The following is a 15991-nucleotide window of genomic DNA, read 5'->3' as shown; positions in this document are numbered from 1 at the left end:
TACTCCTGCATGACCTCTCCAGCATGCAGGCCTGGATCTGGGAGGGCTGGACCTCAGCCCCATGGTGAGGGACTACAAGGCTTGTGTTATTTGCTCCATCTTACTGAAGAGCAGAGTCACATAGTCACATCTCCTTCCATGGCCAGGGCTGAGTGCCCACTTTGGGACCTGGGATGGCCAGCTGGGAGACTCCTGCCGGGTCAGGAGCAGAGGAAGGCAGCTGGATGCGGGCAGAACAGGCTGTTTCTACCAGCTGCTCCTGCCTCCTCCAAGACAGGGGCTGTAACTGGATGGAGTCAGGATCCAGCCCATGGGCAGCCGGTCAGACCGCACTGGGCTGGCCTAATCCACCCAGTAGCACTGCTGGATTGTGCTTTGGGGCTCTTGCTCAGGCTGGGCTGCTCTGCAGGGATTTGAGAGGCTCCGCTCTGGTGGGAGAGGGTGCCTTGCTTTTAGGCAGGTTGCGAGATGCTCAGGAAGGCACAGGGCTGTTCCTGTGTAGGGTCTGTGCCTCTGCCTCAGGTTCCGTGGGGAGATGATGGAGAAGGGCTCATGTGCAAGGCAGAGGAAAGGTGGGCTAGGCACCACTCCTCTCAGCCAGCAGGTCCTTTTCTGAAGCTGTGGCTGGGTTTCATCTGCTTGGTTGCACTGTGCTCCTCTCGCTCCTGTCCAAGAGGCTGGACTGCAGCCTGGAGGCAAAGGGTGATGGGACAGCCTGTCATGGGAGTGTCTGGCCTGTGCAGGGACAGAAACTGGCTTCCCCAGTGCCACCCACCCCAGTGAAGCTGCTTTCACGTTTCTGGGACAGGAGACCTTGGTAGATGGCTTGGGCTGTGGACCATAGTCACCTTCCTTGCTTTCGGTAGCTACCTGGGTTGTCTGCACCTGAGTTATTCTGTAGGATGGAGACCATGGGTCTGGTGCCTGCTGGGACACGGAGAGGATGGTGTGTCCCCTCTCTTCTTCCCTTTGGGCAGCCTAGTGATCACCAGCATGTAACACCCATCAAGTGCTGGCTCAGGCTGGACGGGGGGGCCAGAGCTTGTCCTTCCCCCCATTGCAGGGCTCCACAGGGCAGCCTCCCCTTGCTGCTCACATGCTTTGAGGCTCCCACCCATAACAGCCCTAAAGGGGACTGCTTCCTCTCTGCCAGGACATTGCTTCTCAGCTCGGTGTCAACCCAAACGACCTGCGAACAAGGGGGAAGAAGTGGCAGGAGAGGGGCTAGAAGGGACAGCAGGGGTCGTGGGCCCTGACTGGGCTGAGGGATGCTCTTTTCCCAGGGGCTGGGAGCTAGAGGCTGCCTTTCAAACTCCCCTCCCCAGCCAGAGCCGGGAGAGTCCCAGGGTGCTGCTGCAACACTCCTCACCCTCCCATGGCCTGGCCCAGGCTCAGGGAGAGCACAGACCCGCCTTGTTTCAGCATGAAAATAGGGGCACTACAGTTGTTCCTCTGTTATCCAGCTGGCTGTGCTGGAGCAGGCGGGCACAGGGCTCTGTGCAAAGATCCTGCTTTCTTTTCTCTGCCAAAGGTGAACTCCCAGATGGACACCCTTCAGTCGCCCCTTTAGACATCCCACGGCACAATCTTCTGCGTACACCCAAGCAGGCGAGGCATCCCCGGTGAGCACAACTGGAAAGAAATCCACAGAGTGGGAGGGCAGTGGCTGTGACAAGCCTTCCACAAATGCAATCCTGTAACCACAAATACAACCCTGCCCTGGTGACAGGACTATTTGATCAGCCCCTGCGACAAAAACCTCTTATGAGCCAAAGTGGCCACCTGATGCAGGGAGAGGGCAGGGTCTCGGCTGCAGTGTTGTGGCCCAGACCCAGCAGCAGGGTCCCTGGGAGAGCAAAGAGCACTTGGGACAGTGCGGTGCACCAGGAGGAGCATCTGTGTGTGTGTGTATTTTCATCTTTTGATCCCATTTTTCGAATGCTTTGGGCAAACCAGATGCTGCTGCTGAGTCCTTGTCTGCTTAGGCTGTCAAAGAACCCCTAGGCTGCTACGTAGGGCGTCGGGTGGCGAAGGGAAGGGACAGTCCTGGTGCGGGAGGGCCAGCTCCCACCCAAGAGAGCAGCCAAGGCAGAGCAGCTGCTTTAAAGGGGACAGGGAGGGCATCTTGAGAGGACTGCTTAGCTAAGGAGCGTGAGGGTCCATGGGGCCCTCACCTCTGTCCTGGGCAAAGCCTCCTGCTTGTCCAGCTTTTGCAAGGAGGGATGTAACCCCAAAACATCACCAGCTATGTTCTCTGCGCTAAAGCCTCAGCAACCGCCCCCACTTGTCCAAGAATTCAAAAGCAAAGCTGAGCATGGTTTGCAGCTGGATCTACAGGAGAGGACCCGAACCCAACCTTGGGCTGCTGTTCTGCAGGGTGGCTGCCTACGTGTGCAACTTGCTCTGGAGCAGGGCCTGGAGGTGGGAAGTGTTTGGCATCTGCTGGAGAGCTTCCCCACTGCATGGGCAGCACCTCCAGCTGGAACACTGCGCCGTGCCCAGCACACAACCCTGGCAGTGACCAGCTCGTGCTAGCTGCTTGTGCCAGGAACAGGTGGTGGGAAAGGCTGGTCTCTCCCAGGATAGCACATGGCAAGCTTGCCTTGCATCTGTGTTATGCGACAGCCTGTGGCTGCCAGGACGTGATCACTGAGCAGAGGTTGTCTCTGTATGCCTTGGGGTGTGCAGGGCTGTGTGTAGGACCCCTGTGCTTGCTGCAGAAGAGTGGGTAGCGAATGAGGCAGGGGCTGCAGGAAGGCATGGGCTGTAGATCTGGAGAGCCAGTCTGTCCTTGTCTTCCCTTTATGGTATCAGCACAACCCAACATTCACCAGTGCTCTTGTAGAGCATTGTCTTTGTTTTCTAGATTCCTGAAATCCTCTGGTCTGACTTGCAGATGTTACGTGTACCTCCAGCTGAAGACAACAGGAGGCAGACTTTGCAAGTACAAAGTACCACATAATGCCAAGAGCTCAGAAATTTCAGGTCCTGGGAGTCTCAAAGCTAACACCCAAATGTTTTTCTCTTAGTTTCTCTGAACCTCAGCTGCCCCAGCTAAAACAGACACGCAGTGCTAACGCTGCTGGGCAAACTCTGCTCAGCTCCAGGCAGGCTGATGCTCGGCGCTGATGGCATCTTCAGGGAAACAAAGGTATATATGCGTGGGGGTAATTTGGCAAAGGCAGCCTGCATCTGCCCTTGGGAGTACTATCAAATTTCTGTGAGGCCCACATCCTGAGATGGCAGCCGGCCACCTCCCGCTCTTCAGGCTCTTGGTCCAAAAGTGAGGCTTTTCTAGGTGCCCTAAATTTGTCTTGGAAAATTGCACAAGCTGCAGCAATATATTTCTGCCTTGCTGTGTGCTTAGAAACTGTTGGTGTCTTTCTGCTGACATTTACCAAAAATATTCATCTGGAGGCATATCCAGATATATAAATTTCAGTCCAGGAATTTCAAAGCAGTTTCACAAGCTACTCTATAGACCTTACAGTTCTGTAGGACCAACTGTCCTGGGGAATCAAATAGGAACAGTCCCAGAGGATGTGGAATAGGGGTCCATCTAGCCCAGCCTTAATATCTCCAGATGTGGCCACAGCAGACCCCTTGAAGAGAAAGGCAAATATTTGTGCTGCCTCCTTCAAGTGCACTCCCAGCCTGCAACCATTGCCATTTTACAAAGCTTCTTGAGCTTTGAAATCCAAGCCCGGACTCAGACACATGGAAATTTCCTTGTGATCACCATGTCCCTTGGCAAGGAGCTCCTCATATGAAGAGCTGCTTCGTTCTGTTCATTTTGAACCTGGCTCTTGCCAGCTTCATTTGATGGTCCATGGTTCTTGCTGTGGGAGAGACAGTGAGTAATCACTATTTGTCCTCTCTCTCGGCCACTCATAATTTTGCAGACTTCAAATTTCAATTCCCATGCTGAAAGGTCTCGATCCCTCTGGAAAATACCTCTTCTCATCTGAGATCTTGCTTGTCTTTCTTGGAGCAGCACCACCCTGTGATCACTGACTTCCCCCAGTCATTCTCTTTCCAGCTGATTTGCTCCCAGTTAAAACCAGAGTTTCCCACATTAGGGATCTGGCAGCTCCCAGGGGCACTGTGATAATGTGGTCACCCAGGTTGACTTATAATGTGATCTTAGGTTGACTCCAACCTAAGAGTCAGTGTGGTGGAGCAGGCTGCCTTCAGGGCTAAGAAAAGACTTCCTCCTGCTTCCCAAATCTGTTCTGGTGATGGATCCAAAGATACCACGTGTGGTTTCTATTGAAAGCTGAAACACACCATAAGGCAGAGGTTTCACAGACTCCATAAATAGCTACTGTTTAGGATGTATGATATGGAGGAGGTTTTAGAAATCAAAATATTTAGAGATTTGCATTATTTGTCTTGGCAGGAAGGAGCAGCCAAGACTGAAATATGAGATCTTCCTTCAAGGAAGGAATAGAGTTGAGGAAAACAGTGAATAGGGGGAATAACAGAGGTGTTAAAACCTCCAAGAATTCCTTTTGCTATGAGTGGAAGCAGGAAACACAGCCCGGTATATATGAAAGGGGAGTGAATTCACTGACAATGTCTAGGCACATTTTTAGTCCTGATAGAAAATATTGATTTTTCAGAATGAATCTTGACATTTCCATCAAACCCGTATTTGAATATTGCAAGAACATCCAGAACATTCAGCTAAAAGCAGTTCCAAGCTGTGCTGTGTTGGTGTAAGCTGCATCAGCGAGGCTGTCTCCAGCTCATTCCCCAGCCTGTTCTCCTTCTCTCAGTTTTATTTAGTCCCTGTGTGGAGATGTGTAACAGGAATGTTAAGATTGGTCAGAACAGGGAATGTGTGCAAATGCTCGGTGTGAAAGCACCAGTGGAAATGGCAGAAGCAGGGCTCCCAGAATGGGAGACCTTGGTAGCACCTCAGTTAGTAGGTCATCAGTGCATCACGATCATCTTGTCTCATCTCAATCTGATCTCAGTCTTGTCTCTCCATGTGGTTTCCCAGTCTGCCACTCCAAGCCTGTTTCTAGCACCCCCAGCCTCAATGTGCCGTCTGTTGCCTCAGGCAGGGGTGTCAGTCTTGGTCTGTTGTCCTGGGTGCATTAAGCTGTCACATCTCTTATCTCAGGCAGCATGTCCATCAGTCATGCATGGCCAGCCCCATGGAGACAGGGGTATGCAAGGGAGCCTGCACAGTCCAGGCAGCTCCTGCCCATACACCCTGCTCCCTGCTCAGGAGCCCAGCTTCACCTACACTTTCCCCAGCATCCCTGAGCAGCAACTGGGGAAAAAGGGTGCCTAGAGCTCCGGGAGGTGGGGGAAGCATGGGTACAGGGCGAGGGGAGTTGCTTATGGCTAAGCTGCAGATGCAGCATGGCTGAACTGGGCACGGGGATGGAGGGGAGCTGCTATGTCTCTGCTGCAGACTTCCTGGGAGCTCAGATGGACACACATTGCAGGAAGAGCTGGAACAGAGAGGCAGAGGGAGTGCAACAGTGCTGTGGATTTGGGATCATGGCTCAGCACACACCTTCCTTCCAGGCTGGTCCTGCTGCTGCTGGTGCTAACATCTTGTGCCAGGTGTGCTGCTGCCTGCCTGGCCCCTTCCTGGCAGCTCCCCAGGACAGCCACTCTCCCTAGGCTCCCTGCTAGGTTAATCTAGGTACTTCAGGCAAGACAATTAGCAACTGACCACTCAAGGGATGGACCAGCAGAGGCTGACACCTTCCTAGCCCCACTCTGTGCAGTGTGGGGGTGAGTGAATCCAGCCCAGGACATTGGTGGTGGGACCTCATGCCCCTGAAGGTGCAAGGCTTCATCCTAGCATCTGAAAGGGCTCTGGAGCACAGGACAAGGGGGATTATAGAGCAGGCAGGCTCCCAGAGGAATCCTGAGATCCTCGGCTGTTCAGAGCAGGGTATTGTGAGCCCTTCTCTGCCACAGGCAGGTAAAGCCTCCGCCTTGATTTGGGCTGTCTTGATTCGGGCTGTCTTGATTCACTCTCGCTCTGGGAGTTTAATCCCTCAACATGATCTGGGATGGGAGCAATGGGGAAAGAGAGATGCAGAGACATGAAAGAAGGCCTTCACTGCTGCAAAGCTGGGGACTGAGCTCTGATGGCTGCACAGGAAGCGTGGGTTGTGGGCTGAATGGGGGCTGCCTTCTTGCTGTGTGATGGGAGATGCCGGTCTCTGCTAAGGACGTGTCTTTCCAAAAGCCCCACTGGCAGCATGTGCCCTGGGGTCCCTCCCTGGCTGCCCACTCTCCAGCCTGGTACAGGCTCCCTGCCTCCGTGGCAGCGAGGCACCCACGTCTGGTCTCACCCTGGCTCAGTTTTGCTCATGCTTAGTAACAAAGTGTTTTAGGGAAACAAAAGGCTCTGTGTAAAACAAATCCTGCAATGCCACCTAGCCCACACTTTCTAACAAGTCTGGCTCAGTTTTTCAAAGAGTTCAGTCTACTGAGACGTGATGATGGTGCATCAGTCCCTGGAGCACTTGGGAGCCTCAGACCTGGAATTAACTCTCCTTCAGCTGGTCCAGGGAATCTCCTCATTTCCCTTCTAGTTCCTCCTCTGGGTTTCTACAAGGCCACTACTTTGGGCAGTGGTTTCTTTTTCAGTAATCTTCCTCTTCCATAGAGGAGCCATGTCCCTTTCTTCACTGGGCCCTCATGAAAGGCAGTCTGCTTGTGTGGCTTTCCCACTGTGGTGGTGGTTGTCCAGTGCCCAGACACATTCACTAGCACCATGAAGACCTTGCTCTTCCCCCACTCTCCTGAGGCTTCATCCACAGCCTTTGCCTAGAAATCAGCAGAGCCCTTCTGTATGGACGTAGCATTTCCAGCAGGAGTTTCTCTGTCAGCATGGTGACACCGTTCCTGCCCCAGTCAGTATGAGCTAAACCAGCAAATCTCTTCTGTGTTTGCCCGTGGCTGCTGGGTCAATGACAAGGCAATGTCAGGGGCATGTTGATTCTACACTGCTGGAGCCAAATAATCATCTAAGCCAACTCTGCTGTGCTAGAATGGTCATGAGCTTCTAAAGCTCTTTTTAAACATTAACGGCTGATTTTCACATCCATGGGTAACATAGGGCTATTTTAGCTGTCACTGGTGTTAGTGCAACTGCAACACGGTGACGGAACTGGTTTCCCAACGACTCACTGCAAGTGAAGGTCAAGAACAGGTGAGGAGCCCAGACCTGGGGTGGCACTGTGCTCTACCCTCTGCTCTGCACGCGTACATACTGATGGCCTTCTGGGCCCCATGGAGAAAGCCCCCCTCTCCTTGAGGCAGTGCTGCGAGCAGGGCAGGGCATGGCTGCTGTGTGCCTTGGCGACCCACTGGGCAGGCAGCCAGGGAGGGCTGCCTGGCTCACGGACCCTCCCTGCTCCAGTCGCTGTGGGAGCAGTGAATGGTCCCCAGTTTGTCTGTGATTCAGATATTCTACTAAACACAGGTGTGTGGCAACTGTGGTCATTCTCCATCCGTTGCCATCATGTGGCTTCTAGGCAAGAGGTCCATCTAGTAATCTGAATTGTTACTTCTAGGTTCTCTTCAGACCCCTTTGGTTAGGGGAAAGGAAAAAGAGAGGTCATATCCTGTTCTCTACCATTTCATGGTATCATATTATTGTATAATATGCCACGTCAGGACACTACTCTTATTGGGGTTGTGGGCACTTCCCTCCACAGAACTGTGCGGCACCCTTGACACAGCACTTTTTCCATTGTGTCATGTCATGTAGCAATGTTTCCGGCATGTTTCTGTCCTTGTTCGCTGTCTGCCTCTATAAAGCGGGCTGCACCCAGGGATCCCATGTCATGCACAGCAAGGGGTTCTCTGCAGCGGTCTAGTCTGACTCCTACAATTTATCTCCACCAACAGGAGCATGAAGACCTCCACAGCTGCCCTTGCTGTACTTTTTGTGGCTGTCCTCTGCTACCAGGTCTCCTCTTCTCCAGGTGAGTCCAAACTTTCCTTTCTGAGGAGCTCTCTCCTCTTTCTTTCTGCTGTATAAGGTCTAGTAATCCTTGGCAGCTCTCCCTTCTGAGCATCTTCTGCGGGAAAGGAGGGGCACTTCTTGATACTCTTTGGCTTCCTAAGGGAAGGATGGCTGTGGTGGGAGCCCATGGTGGGAGCAGCACCTCCTCCAGCGGGGATCTTCTGGTCTTCTGACCCTGCTTCTCCCCACTGGTACCTCTCCTGGTCTGGTTTAATCAGAAAATTTAACTTGTCTTCCAGCTTCTGTCAACTTTTCTGGTCCCTGCTGCATCCAATACAGCACCAAAGCATTTCCCTCGAGCCGCGTGGTGACATACGAGCACACAGGCAGCCACTGCTCCAAGCCAGCTGTGATGTGAGTAGATCTCCTGGCCAAAACCTCAGGGACCCTGCTCCACTGAAGGATGGCAATGCCAGGAAACCCCATATCTCACCCCATCTGGACAAGGGAAAACACCAAGCTGGGCTCTCCTGTTTTAGGAGAACAGCCTGGAAACATCTCAGAGGCCAATCCCACATCCCAGGCAGCCAGTTTCTGGACCTCCCTATTAGATTTCAGCCAAAAGAGCTTCTGCTGGTCGCCTCCCTCATCCCCAAAGAGCGGGACCCAGGCAGGACAGTGACACAGGCTGGAGTAGGCATGCTGGGGACAAAGTGGCTTAAATGGTAGAGAGCAAGACACCTGTAATGGCATTAATACAATCCCCCACCCCGTATTACCCTAGGGCTGTTCTGCAGCTGTAGAGGTGTCTGATTTGGTGAGGTTCACAAGTGCCAAAGAGCGGTCTGGTCCTCTCCCCTCCCCTCCCCTCCCCTCCTCTCCTCTCCTCTCCTCTCCTCTCCTCCCCTCTCCTCCCCTCTCCTCCCCTCTCCTCCCCTCCCCTCCCCTCCCCTCTCTTCTCCTCTCCTCTCCTCTCCTCTCCTCTCCTCTCCTCTCCTCTCCTCTCCTCTCCTCTCCTCTCCTCTCCTCTCCTCTCCTCTCCTCTCCTCTCCTCTCCTCTCCTCTCCTCTCCTCTCCTCTCCTCTCCTCTCCTCTCCTCTCCTCTCCTCTCCTCTCCTCTCCTCTCCTCCCCTCCCCTCTCCTCTCCTCCCCTCCCCTCCCCTCTCCTCCCCACCCCTCCCCTCTCCAGCTCCCTTAACTGGATTTCCTTTTGCAGATTTACCACAGTTAAAGGCACGATGGTCTGTGGCAAACCTGATGATAAGTGGGTCCAGGACATAGTGAATCACCAAAAGGACAAGGCACGCGGTGGATGAGCAATGCTCTGCTCCCTCCAAGCATCACCTCTGTGAGGACCTTCTCTCATGGGCACCTCCAAGACACGTCCCTCTTATTGCCTGTGAATTTGGCAGACTGTTTAATACAGTGTTTAGCTCTTTCATTTAAGCTTATGCAAAGGTATTTTTAATTTATTTGTCATTTTCAGTGAAACTTTTCATTCTAATATGTACTGATTACGTTGAAGTTATTTTGTGTAATAAAAAGGAGCAAAACCTGCAGCTTCTCCCACTGGCTCTTGGGATGCTTCACGGAGGCTGTGGTGGGCAGCAGTGGCTGGGAGGGAGCCCAGGCTGACACTAGATGGGTGTGCGGGGCGGCGGGGCAGCTCCCAGCTGCCCCCCAGCCCCTCCATGCTGCACACCCCCCAGCATGGTAGAGCGGTGCTCATCCTGCCTGCTCCTGCCAGGGCTCTGGGCAGCGGCCTGTGCCTCCCACCCCTGCCCCGGTCGGTGCCCAGGCTTGCAGCTCTCTGTGGTGGATGGGCGTCACAGGGGATGTTCTGGTGTGAGCAGTGGCGTGGTAAAGGTGCAGGCGTCACCGAGCTCAGCCAGCGCCTTCAGGCAGCTTGTGAGCAGGCAGCAGGCAGGCAAAGCTGGGGCTGCCACTGCAGCGAGGGGCTGCTCGGCTCAGCAGACCCCAGAGACGACCTGTCTTCTCTGTCATCCCAGTGCCCGGGGTTATTTATGAGCACGGATTATTTCTGGCACTTCCTCATTTGTCCCACTCTCCTGGCAAGGTTTTTCTTTCGCTTTGACCCGCCGGGGCCGTAGGAAGCCCCAGCCTTTAGGGCTGGCTGCAGCTGTCCCAGCCGGTGCCACGCTCCTCCCCCAGCACGGAGGCTGCCATGGCCGGTGCTGAGCGGCAGCAAGGCCTCCGTCTCCTCCGGGCTTTTATGGCACTGCTGGTGCTGCCTTGCCCTGAGGCTCCCGCAACCGTGCCTGCTTGTGAGCCTGCCCTTGCTGGTTGACCGACGGGGAAAGGAGGCGGTCGGTGAGGCCGCCTGGCTGCAGAGGCCACCATGGCGCTGGCGGGTGCCCTGGTGCGGCTGCAGGAGGAGGCCATCTGCCCCATCTGCCTGGAGTACATGAGCGAGCCTGTCAGCGTTGACTGTGGGCACAACTTCTGCCGCGGCTGCATCGCCAAGCACTGCCAGGATAAGGGTCTCTGGTCCGACGGGCCCTTCTCCTGCCCACAGTGCCGGGCCTCCTGCCACCGCAGCGGCTTGCGACCCAACAGGCAGCTGGCCAACATTGTGGAGAGCATCCGGCAGCTGGGGCTGCGGGGTGGCCCGGGAGCGGAGCCGGGGCCGTGCACCTCGCTCTGTGCCCAGCATGATGAGCGCCTCAAGCTCTTCTGTGAGGAGGATGAGGAGGCCATCTGCGTGGTGTGCCGGGAGTCCCTGCACCACCGCTTACATACCGTCTACCCCATCGAGGAGGCCGCACAGGTGTACAAGGTAGGGGAGGTCGGGTGCCGGGGATCTCTGTCCTGCCCTGATGCACCCTGGGCATGCTGGCGCTGGGGGTATTGGCCGCTGGAACCCCACCACCCCTCTCCCAACAGCCCTGGTGGCACCAACGGGAAAGCAGAGGAGGGGGTTGCAGAGACGGTGGCACCCACCTAGCTGCTCTTATTGCAGGGATGAGGCTGGACCTGTTGGCTCCCAAATTATGGAGGCACCCAGGCTCATCCCAGTCCATCCGGGTGCACAGAGCCAGTCTGGCTCCCTGCACTGCCACGACCCCCCTGGAGAAGGAGCGGTGGTGGGTCCTGCCCTGGGGATGTTTCACCTAGGTGGAGGGGTGCACCCAAACCCCACGTCCCAGCAACACTCCTGGCAGCATGCCTCCAGCTGCTCCGCGCCCTGGCATTGCGGGGAGCAGTCACTTTGTTCTCCAAAACCTAAATAGTGAGAAATATATGGGGAAAACCCGAGGAGTGTGGAGAGGGTTAATGCTGCAAGTGGAGTGAAGAGCACAGCTGCTGGGTTTGGGTGCCAGGGCTGGCACCGCCTGGTGTGGGGTCACAGTCCCCTTGCCGCAGGCTGGCACGGGCGGTCCCGGGGCAGAGGGCACCCGGCCGGACTGCGGCACTTGGCAGGTGCTGCTGGGGTCAGCTCAGCCTGTTTCTTCTCCTTTCAGGTCAAACTCCAGAAATCCCTGGAGCATCTTTCAAAAGAAGTGGAGGACGTGAAGAAGTATGAGTCAACAGAAAGGATGAAAACCCAGGAGTGCAAGGCAGGTGCCTGGCTTAATTCTTAAAGAATGAGCTTCAGAGATATCAGCAGTTATGATCTTGTCTGGGGCCATGAATTTGGCATAGTCCTCACAGTAGGAGATGTCCTCATGTCCTGCTGTTGTATGGAGGACTGGCGCTGGAAACCAGGCTTGGTGACTGTGTGAGGCTCTATAAAGAAATTAAAAAGGTTTGCAAAGAAATGCTTTGCAAATAACAGCACACCAGCTCCACCAAAACCACAGGAGCTTGTGTGCTGGTTAAATAAATAGACACCAGTTGTTTTGTATTTGCCTTTTGTTTTACAACGTGTGCTTGAGTTACAAGCCAGGCATGATCCATATGTAAGCTCTGCTTCACAGCAGTAGGAACTAGAAGTGTTTTCATTAGAAAAAAACATAAACTGAATTACTCCACCTTGCACCTCTGCCTGACTCCAGGCAGGTCTGGGGAGATACGACACCAGCAAAGGAGCTGCTGTTCACATTCCCCCGGGGTGGAGGCTGGAAAGTGAAAGTAACTGCAGAAAAGGAAACGAAACTGCTGGAGCGAGTTATCCAGCCCTGAGCTAGGGTTGGTGATTAATCAGCTTCACCAGGGAAAACAGGTTTCTCCGGACTCCCGTAGTTATTTGCTCAGCTCCCCAGCCTGCCCGCTGCAGCCCAGCCAAGTGGGTGGCAGGTTTCTGGGGTGCCCCTGCGTGCCCACCATCCCCCTGGGGGCCGGGGTGGGGCAGGGATGTAGGCTGTGAAAGACCCGTGTCACTCTCCCCCAGCCCGCCTGAGTCAGGGCTCCAGGGCTGCGGCTCAGCTGCCTCTGGCTTCCCGCCCGCCAGCAGCTCGTTGCGCTTTTTTGGTAAACCGGAAAAAATGCCCTTTGTGAGCAGTGGCGGGGAAGTGGCTGTGACTCTCCTGGCTTATCAAGCCTTCATGAGTCAGGTCCATGAAATCATGTGCTTGGACAGAAAAATAAGTGCAGTTTAGTTTCCTTCCGTTTATCTTCTTCATTTTGAGGTTTCATAGTCCTAGCTAACAGCAATGTGCTTTCCTGGTGCTTTAAGTTTTGAGCAAAGTGACAATTTTTAGGGCTCAGGCGAAAAACCTTAAAGCACTGGCAGACCCTGCCTGTTGCTGGCTGTAGTGAGAGCTCTCAGACACCCAGGGAGTTCTCCCTGGCTCCCCCTTTCCATCTGTCCCCAGCCCTGGGGCTTTTTCCACCTCTTTCCCATTGCTGTTGTTTTTTCCAGACATGGAGCATTTCCTCCAGGCTGCGTGAGTAGCAGGTTAGCCTGAATCTAGCTGGAGGCATGAGTTGCACCACATCTAAAAAAAACCTGCCCAGACACCTGATGGCATCTCCTTGCAGCCCAGCAGTGCCCCCCCAATCCCCCCATGCTGCACCAAGACATCATTAGACATCTGAGGTCCAGCTGAGCAGAAATGCCCCGGGCAAAGTCCTACTGCTGGTAAACTGAGGATGTTGAGTGGGAACTCAGGCGAGATGAAAGCACAGCAGTTAGCCTCTGGCTGTTTTTTTTAAATAAATGCGCTTATCAAAAAAATGCAGTGGTTTCCCAGGGCCTGATGCTGGACGTGGATGCTGAGAAGCCGGCTCTGTCTTGGCTGCCTGGCTAACGTTGCCTTGCTTCACCGTGTGTATCTTCTTATTTCAAGGAGATGGTGAAAAAGAAACGGGAGAGGATTGTGAGTGAGTTTGGGAAGCTGCATCGGCTGCTGGCTGATGAGGAGAAGCTGCTGCTCCAGAAGCTGGAGGAAGAGGAGAAGCGGATTCTGCTGATGATCAATGAAAACCTGGCCAAGTTGGTGGAGCAGAAGTCCTTGCTGGAGGAGATGATCTTGGAGATAAAGGAGAAGACCCAGCAGCCAGCTGATGGGCTGCTCAAGGTCAGGCTATGCCACCAGCCCCAGTAACTCAGCCCCAATGCCTTTGCTCTCTGGGTGGGTGGCTGGGGCCAGGCTGGCTGGTGGGCACAAGGCTCTGGAGCCCCACACGCAGAATGGTTTTTCTCTTCTCCTTCTAGGACATGAAAAGCATCCTGAGCAGGTAGGTACCCGTTCTCATTCCTCCTACCATCCTGGCTGCCTCCAGGCTCTAAGTGAGATGTCCCTGTCCTCCCTGCCCAGTGTCTGGTTTGGTCCTCTCTGCAGCTGACAAAGGAGGGACTGAGACCAGTGGGGGCTGGAGAAGAGACTCCATCCTCTTTTTTCAGGGCCCCAGAGCCAAGGTCTTTCCTGGCCTTGTGGTGTGTGAGGCGCGTCCCCGTCCAAAGGGACACGCTGCCCGGCTGGCCTTGCTCCTTCCTTCCCAGGGACTGGCAGTGCTGCTCCCCTCATCGTTTAGCTCTGGTCCCATCGGGCTTGCCAATAAGCAAGCAGTTATCCCTAGTGCTCTTCAGAGCCAAAGAGCTCAAGGGAGGAGATGCATCTGTGCAGCCAACAGAAAGGCATTAAACCCCTCCAAGAGGAGACCGGCCGTGCTGTGGGCTCTGGACACAGCCCAGAGGCATCGCTCTCCTTTCAGGTGCGAGGGGGTAAAGTTCCAGTCCCCCAAGGCTGTGTCCGTGACCCTCAAGGAAAACTACAGCACCCCTGAGCGCTGCCTGGGCATGAGGGACATGCTGAAGAAGTTCAAAGGTAAGGAGGCTGCTTTTGTGAGAGCTCCTGGCATGTCTGGCCTCCACACCACACTCCCCTCCAATACCCTGGGGCACAGGGAGGTTTTTTCAACAAGCTTTGTTCAGCTGGCCCGTGTTTGTGGACTGATGAGTTCAGGCTGGTTTCAGGACGGGGAGACCTTCCTCATTCTGGTCTTGGATGGGTTGTGATGTGACCCTGAAGCCTAGGAGGTCACTCAGGAGTTTCAGGCTTCATGTTGCCCATGAACTGTTACTTTCAGTGTTGGCTGTTTCTGAAGCTATGCCAGGGGCTGCGGAGCCTCCCTCATTCTCTTCCTGCTCTGCAGCTAGATGCCAAGTATTTTGATGTGGTTTATGGTTAGCATGATTTCTGTATTGCACTTCCCCACTGCCGGGCAGCGCTGGGAGCTGTGCAAAACCACTCACACAAGCAACTAAATGTGGGAGGTAGGAAGATCTGGAAAAGCCCAGCATCCAGGTTGCAAGCACCCGCTCATGTCCATGCCTGCAGACCCCTTAAGCGCTGTCTGTCCTTCCACCCTTCTCTCGCTCCAGTGGATGTGACTCTGGACCCCGAGACAGCGCACCCCGAGCTCACCCTGTCTGAGGACCGCAAGAGTGTGCGGCGCGGGAGCAAGAAGCTGCTTCTGTCCCTCTTTGACAACCCCAAGAGGTTCAGCACCACTCCAGTGGTGCTGGGGAGTCAGCTGTTCTTCTCAGGCCGCTGCTACTGGGAGGTGCAGGTGGGAGACAAGCCCGAGTGGGGCTTGGGGCTGTGCAGGGAGTCTGCCAGCAGGAAAGGCAATGTCATCTTCTCCCCAAACAATGGCTACTGGGTGCTGCGGCTGCAAAATGGGGGGAACTATGAGGCCCTCACCTCACCTGTTTCCTCTCTGCCCCTGAGCGTGAGACCCCGGCGCATCGGGATCTTCCTGGACTACGAGGCAGGAGAAATCTCCTTTTACAACGTGAGCGACCACTCCCACATTTACACCTTCGCCGACAAGTTTTCAGGGAACCTCCGGCCTCTCTTCTTCCTGGGTGCCTTTTTGGGGGGCAGAAATGCAGAGCCCTTGGTGATCTCCTGGCTCAGGGACACGCAGGGGACGGGGTGCATTGTCCTGTGACAGCAGCTGCCCTGGCTTCTCACTGATGGGCAGAGACCTGGGAGCCTGAGCAGCTCCTCCTGTGAGCGGGACAGGACTGGGGAAATAGCTGTGTACCTTGGTGAGCATCATGGCAGGGTCCCTGTGAGCTCCTGGCTGCTGGGGGTGACCTGCCAGGTGTGATGCCCACTGCATGCCATGCCCATGCTGGGAAGGGTGCTTTGCAGCAGAGATGTGCCACAACCCATTGTGCTGCCAGTGGTCACAGGGGACCTGGCTGACCACCGCTGCCCCAGTGCTCATCTCACGGGCTGCTGGAGAAGGGCGCGCACCCAGCCTGCTGCGTAGTGCTGATTTTGGTGTGAATTGTACTGGAACAAGGCAATAAAGTGTTGATTTGGGGAGCTTTGTGCGGTTAACAGCGTGGTTTTATGGTGTGTCCATCCCTGCTCATTAGCCCCAGCTAATCTGCAACCTCTCAGAGGGCAAAGGGTGCTGCTGGATCTGGTCCTCTCCAGCCCAGAGAGGATCCTCAGGAGACCCCTCTGTGACATAAGTGGGACACTACAGCAAGCCAGGCACCCAGCAGCCAGGGATTTGGGAGCGGCAGCTGCCTGTGTAGTTGGCTGTACTTGAGCCTCGCAGTGCTGGGGCCTGGGGCGAAGGCAAGGGGACATCTGTATGGGTGAGGGTGCTGCACTGCCTGGT

General features: G+C 55.0%; 2 protein-coding genes across 3 annotated transcripts; both read left to right on the top strand.

The window, feature by feature from the left end:
* The first annotated feature begins 7809 nt into the window (after positions 1-7809).
* Positions 7810-9504, top strand: LOC142066055 (C-C motif chemokine 3-like 1). Its single transcript, XM_075113014.1, has 3 exons — positions 7810-7964; positions 8245-8359; positions 9162-9504. Exons 1-3 carry the CDS (start codon positions 7892-7894, stop codon positions 9259-9261), a joined length of 288 nt encoding a protein of 95 aa, XP_074969115.1. The 5' UTR covers positions 7810-7891; the 3' UTR covers positions 9262-9504.
* Positions 9505-10096: 592 nt separating this feature from the next.
* On the top strand, positions 10097-15687 carry LOC142066100 (E3 ubiquitin-protein ligase TRIM39-like). 2 transcript variants are annotated; one of them, XM_075113118.1, is made up of 6 exons: positions 10097-10742; positions 11428-11523; positions 13198-13425; positions 13563-13585; positions 14063-14175; positions 14733-15687. In XM_075113118.1, the coding sequence occupies exons 1-6, from the start codon at positions 10305-10307 to the stop codon at positions 15302-15304; spliced, it is 1470 nt and encodes a 489-aa protein (XP_074969219.1). In that variant the 5' UTR covers positions 10097-10304; the 3' UTR covers positions 15305-15687. The 2 variants fall into 2 exon arrangements, with proteins under 2 accessions (XP_074969219.1, XP_074969218.1); XM_075113117.1 differs by having other exon boundaries at positions 10099-10742; positions 13195-13425.
* The last annotated feature ends 304 nt before the right edge of the window (positions 15688-15991 follow it).

The sequence above is a fragment of the Phalacrocorax aristotelis genome, chromosome 18 (assembly GCF_949628215.1).
Source record: "Phalacrocorax aristotelis chromosome 18, bGulAri2.1, whole genome shotgun sequence".
Lineage (NCBI taxonomy): Eukaryota > Metazoa > Chordata > Aves > Suliformes > Phalacrocoracidae > Phalacrocorax > Phalacrocorax aristotelis.
The sequence above is the reverse complement of the archived record's forward strand: the minus strand, read 5'-3'. Positions and strand labels throughout refer to the sequence as shown.

Excerpts from the sequence above, each read along its gene's own strand:
- LOC142066055 (XM_075113014.1), top strand. The coding sequence starts at position 7,892 with ATGAAGACCTCCACAGCTGCCCTTGCTGTACTTTTTGTGGCTGTCCTC. Across the intron at positions 7,965-8,244 it reads CCAGGTCTCCTCTTCTCCAG|CTTCTGTCAACTTTTCTGGT; the intron begins GTGAGTCCAAAC and ends CTTGTCTTCCAG. Across the intron at positions 8,360-9,161 it reads TGCTCCAAGCCAGCTGTGAT|ATTTACCACAGTTAAAGGCA; the intron begins GTGAGTAGATCT and ends TTCCTTTTGCAG.
- LOC142066100 (XM_075113117.1), top strand. The coding sequence starts at position 10,305 with ATGGCGCTGGCGGGTGCCCTGGTGCGGCTGCAGGAGGAGGCCATCTGC. Across the intron at positions 11,524-13,194 it reads TGAAAACCCAGGAGTGCAAG|GAGATGGTGAAAAAGAAACG; the intron begins GCAGGTGCCTGG and ends TCTTATTTCAAG. Across the intron at positions 13,586-14,062 it reads ATGAAAAGCATCCTGAGCAG|GTGCGAGGGGGTAAAGTTCC; the intron begins GTAGGTACCCGT and ends CTCTCCTTTCAG.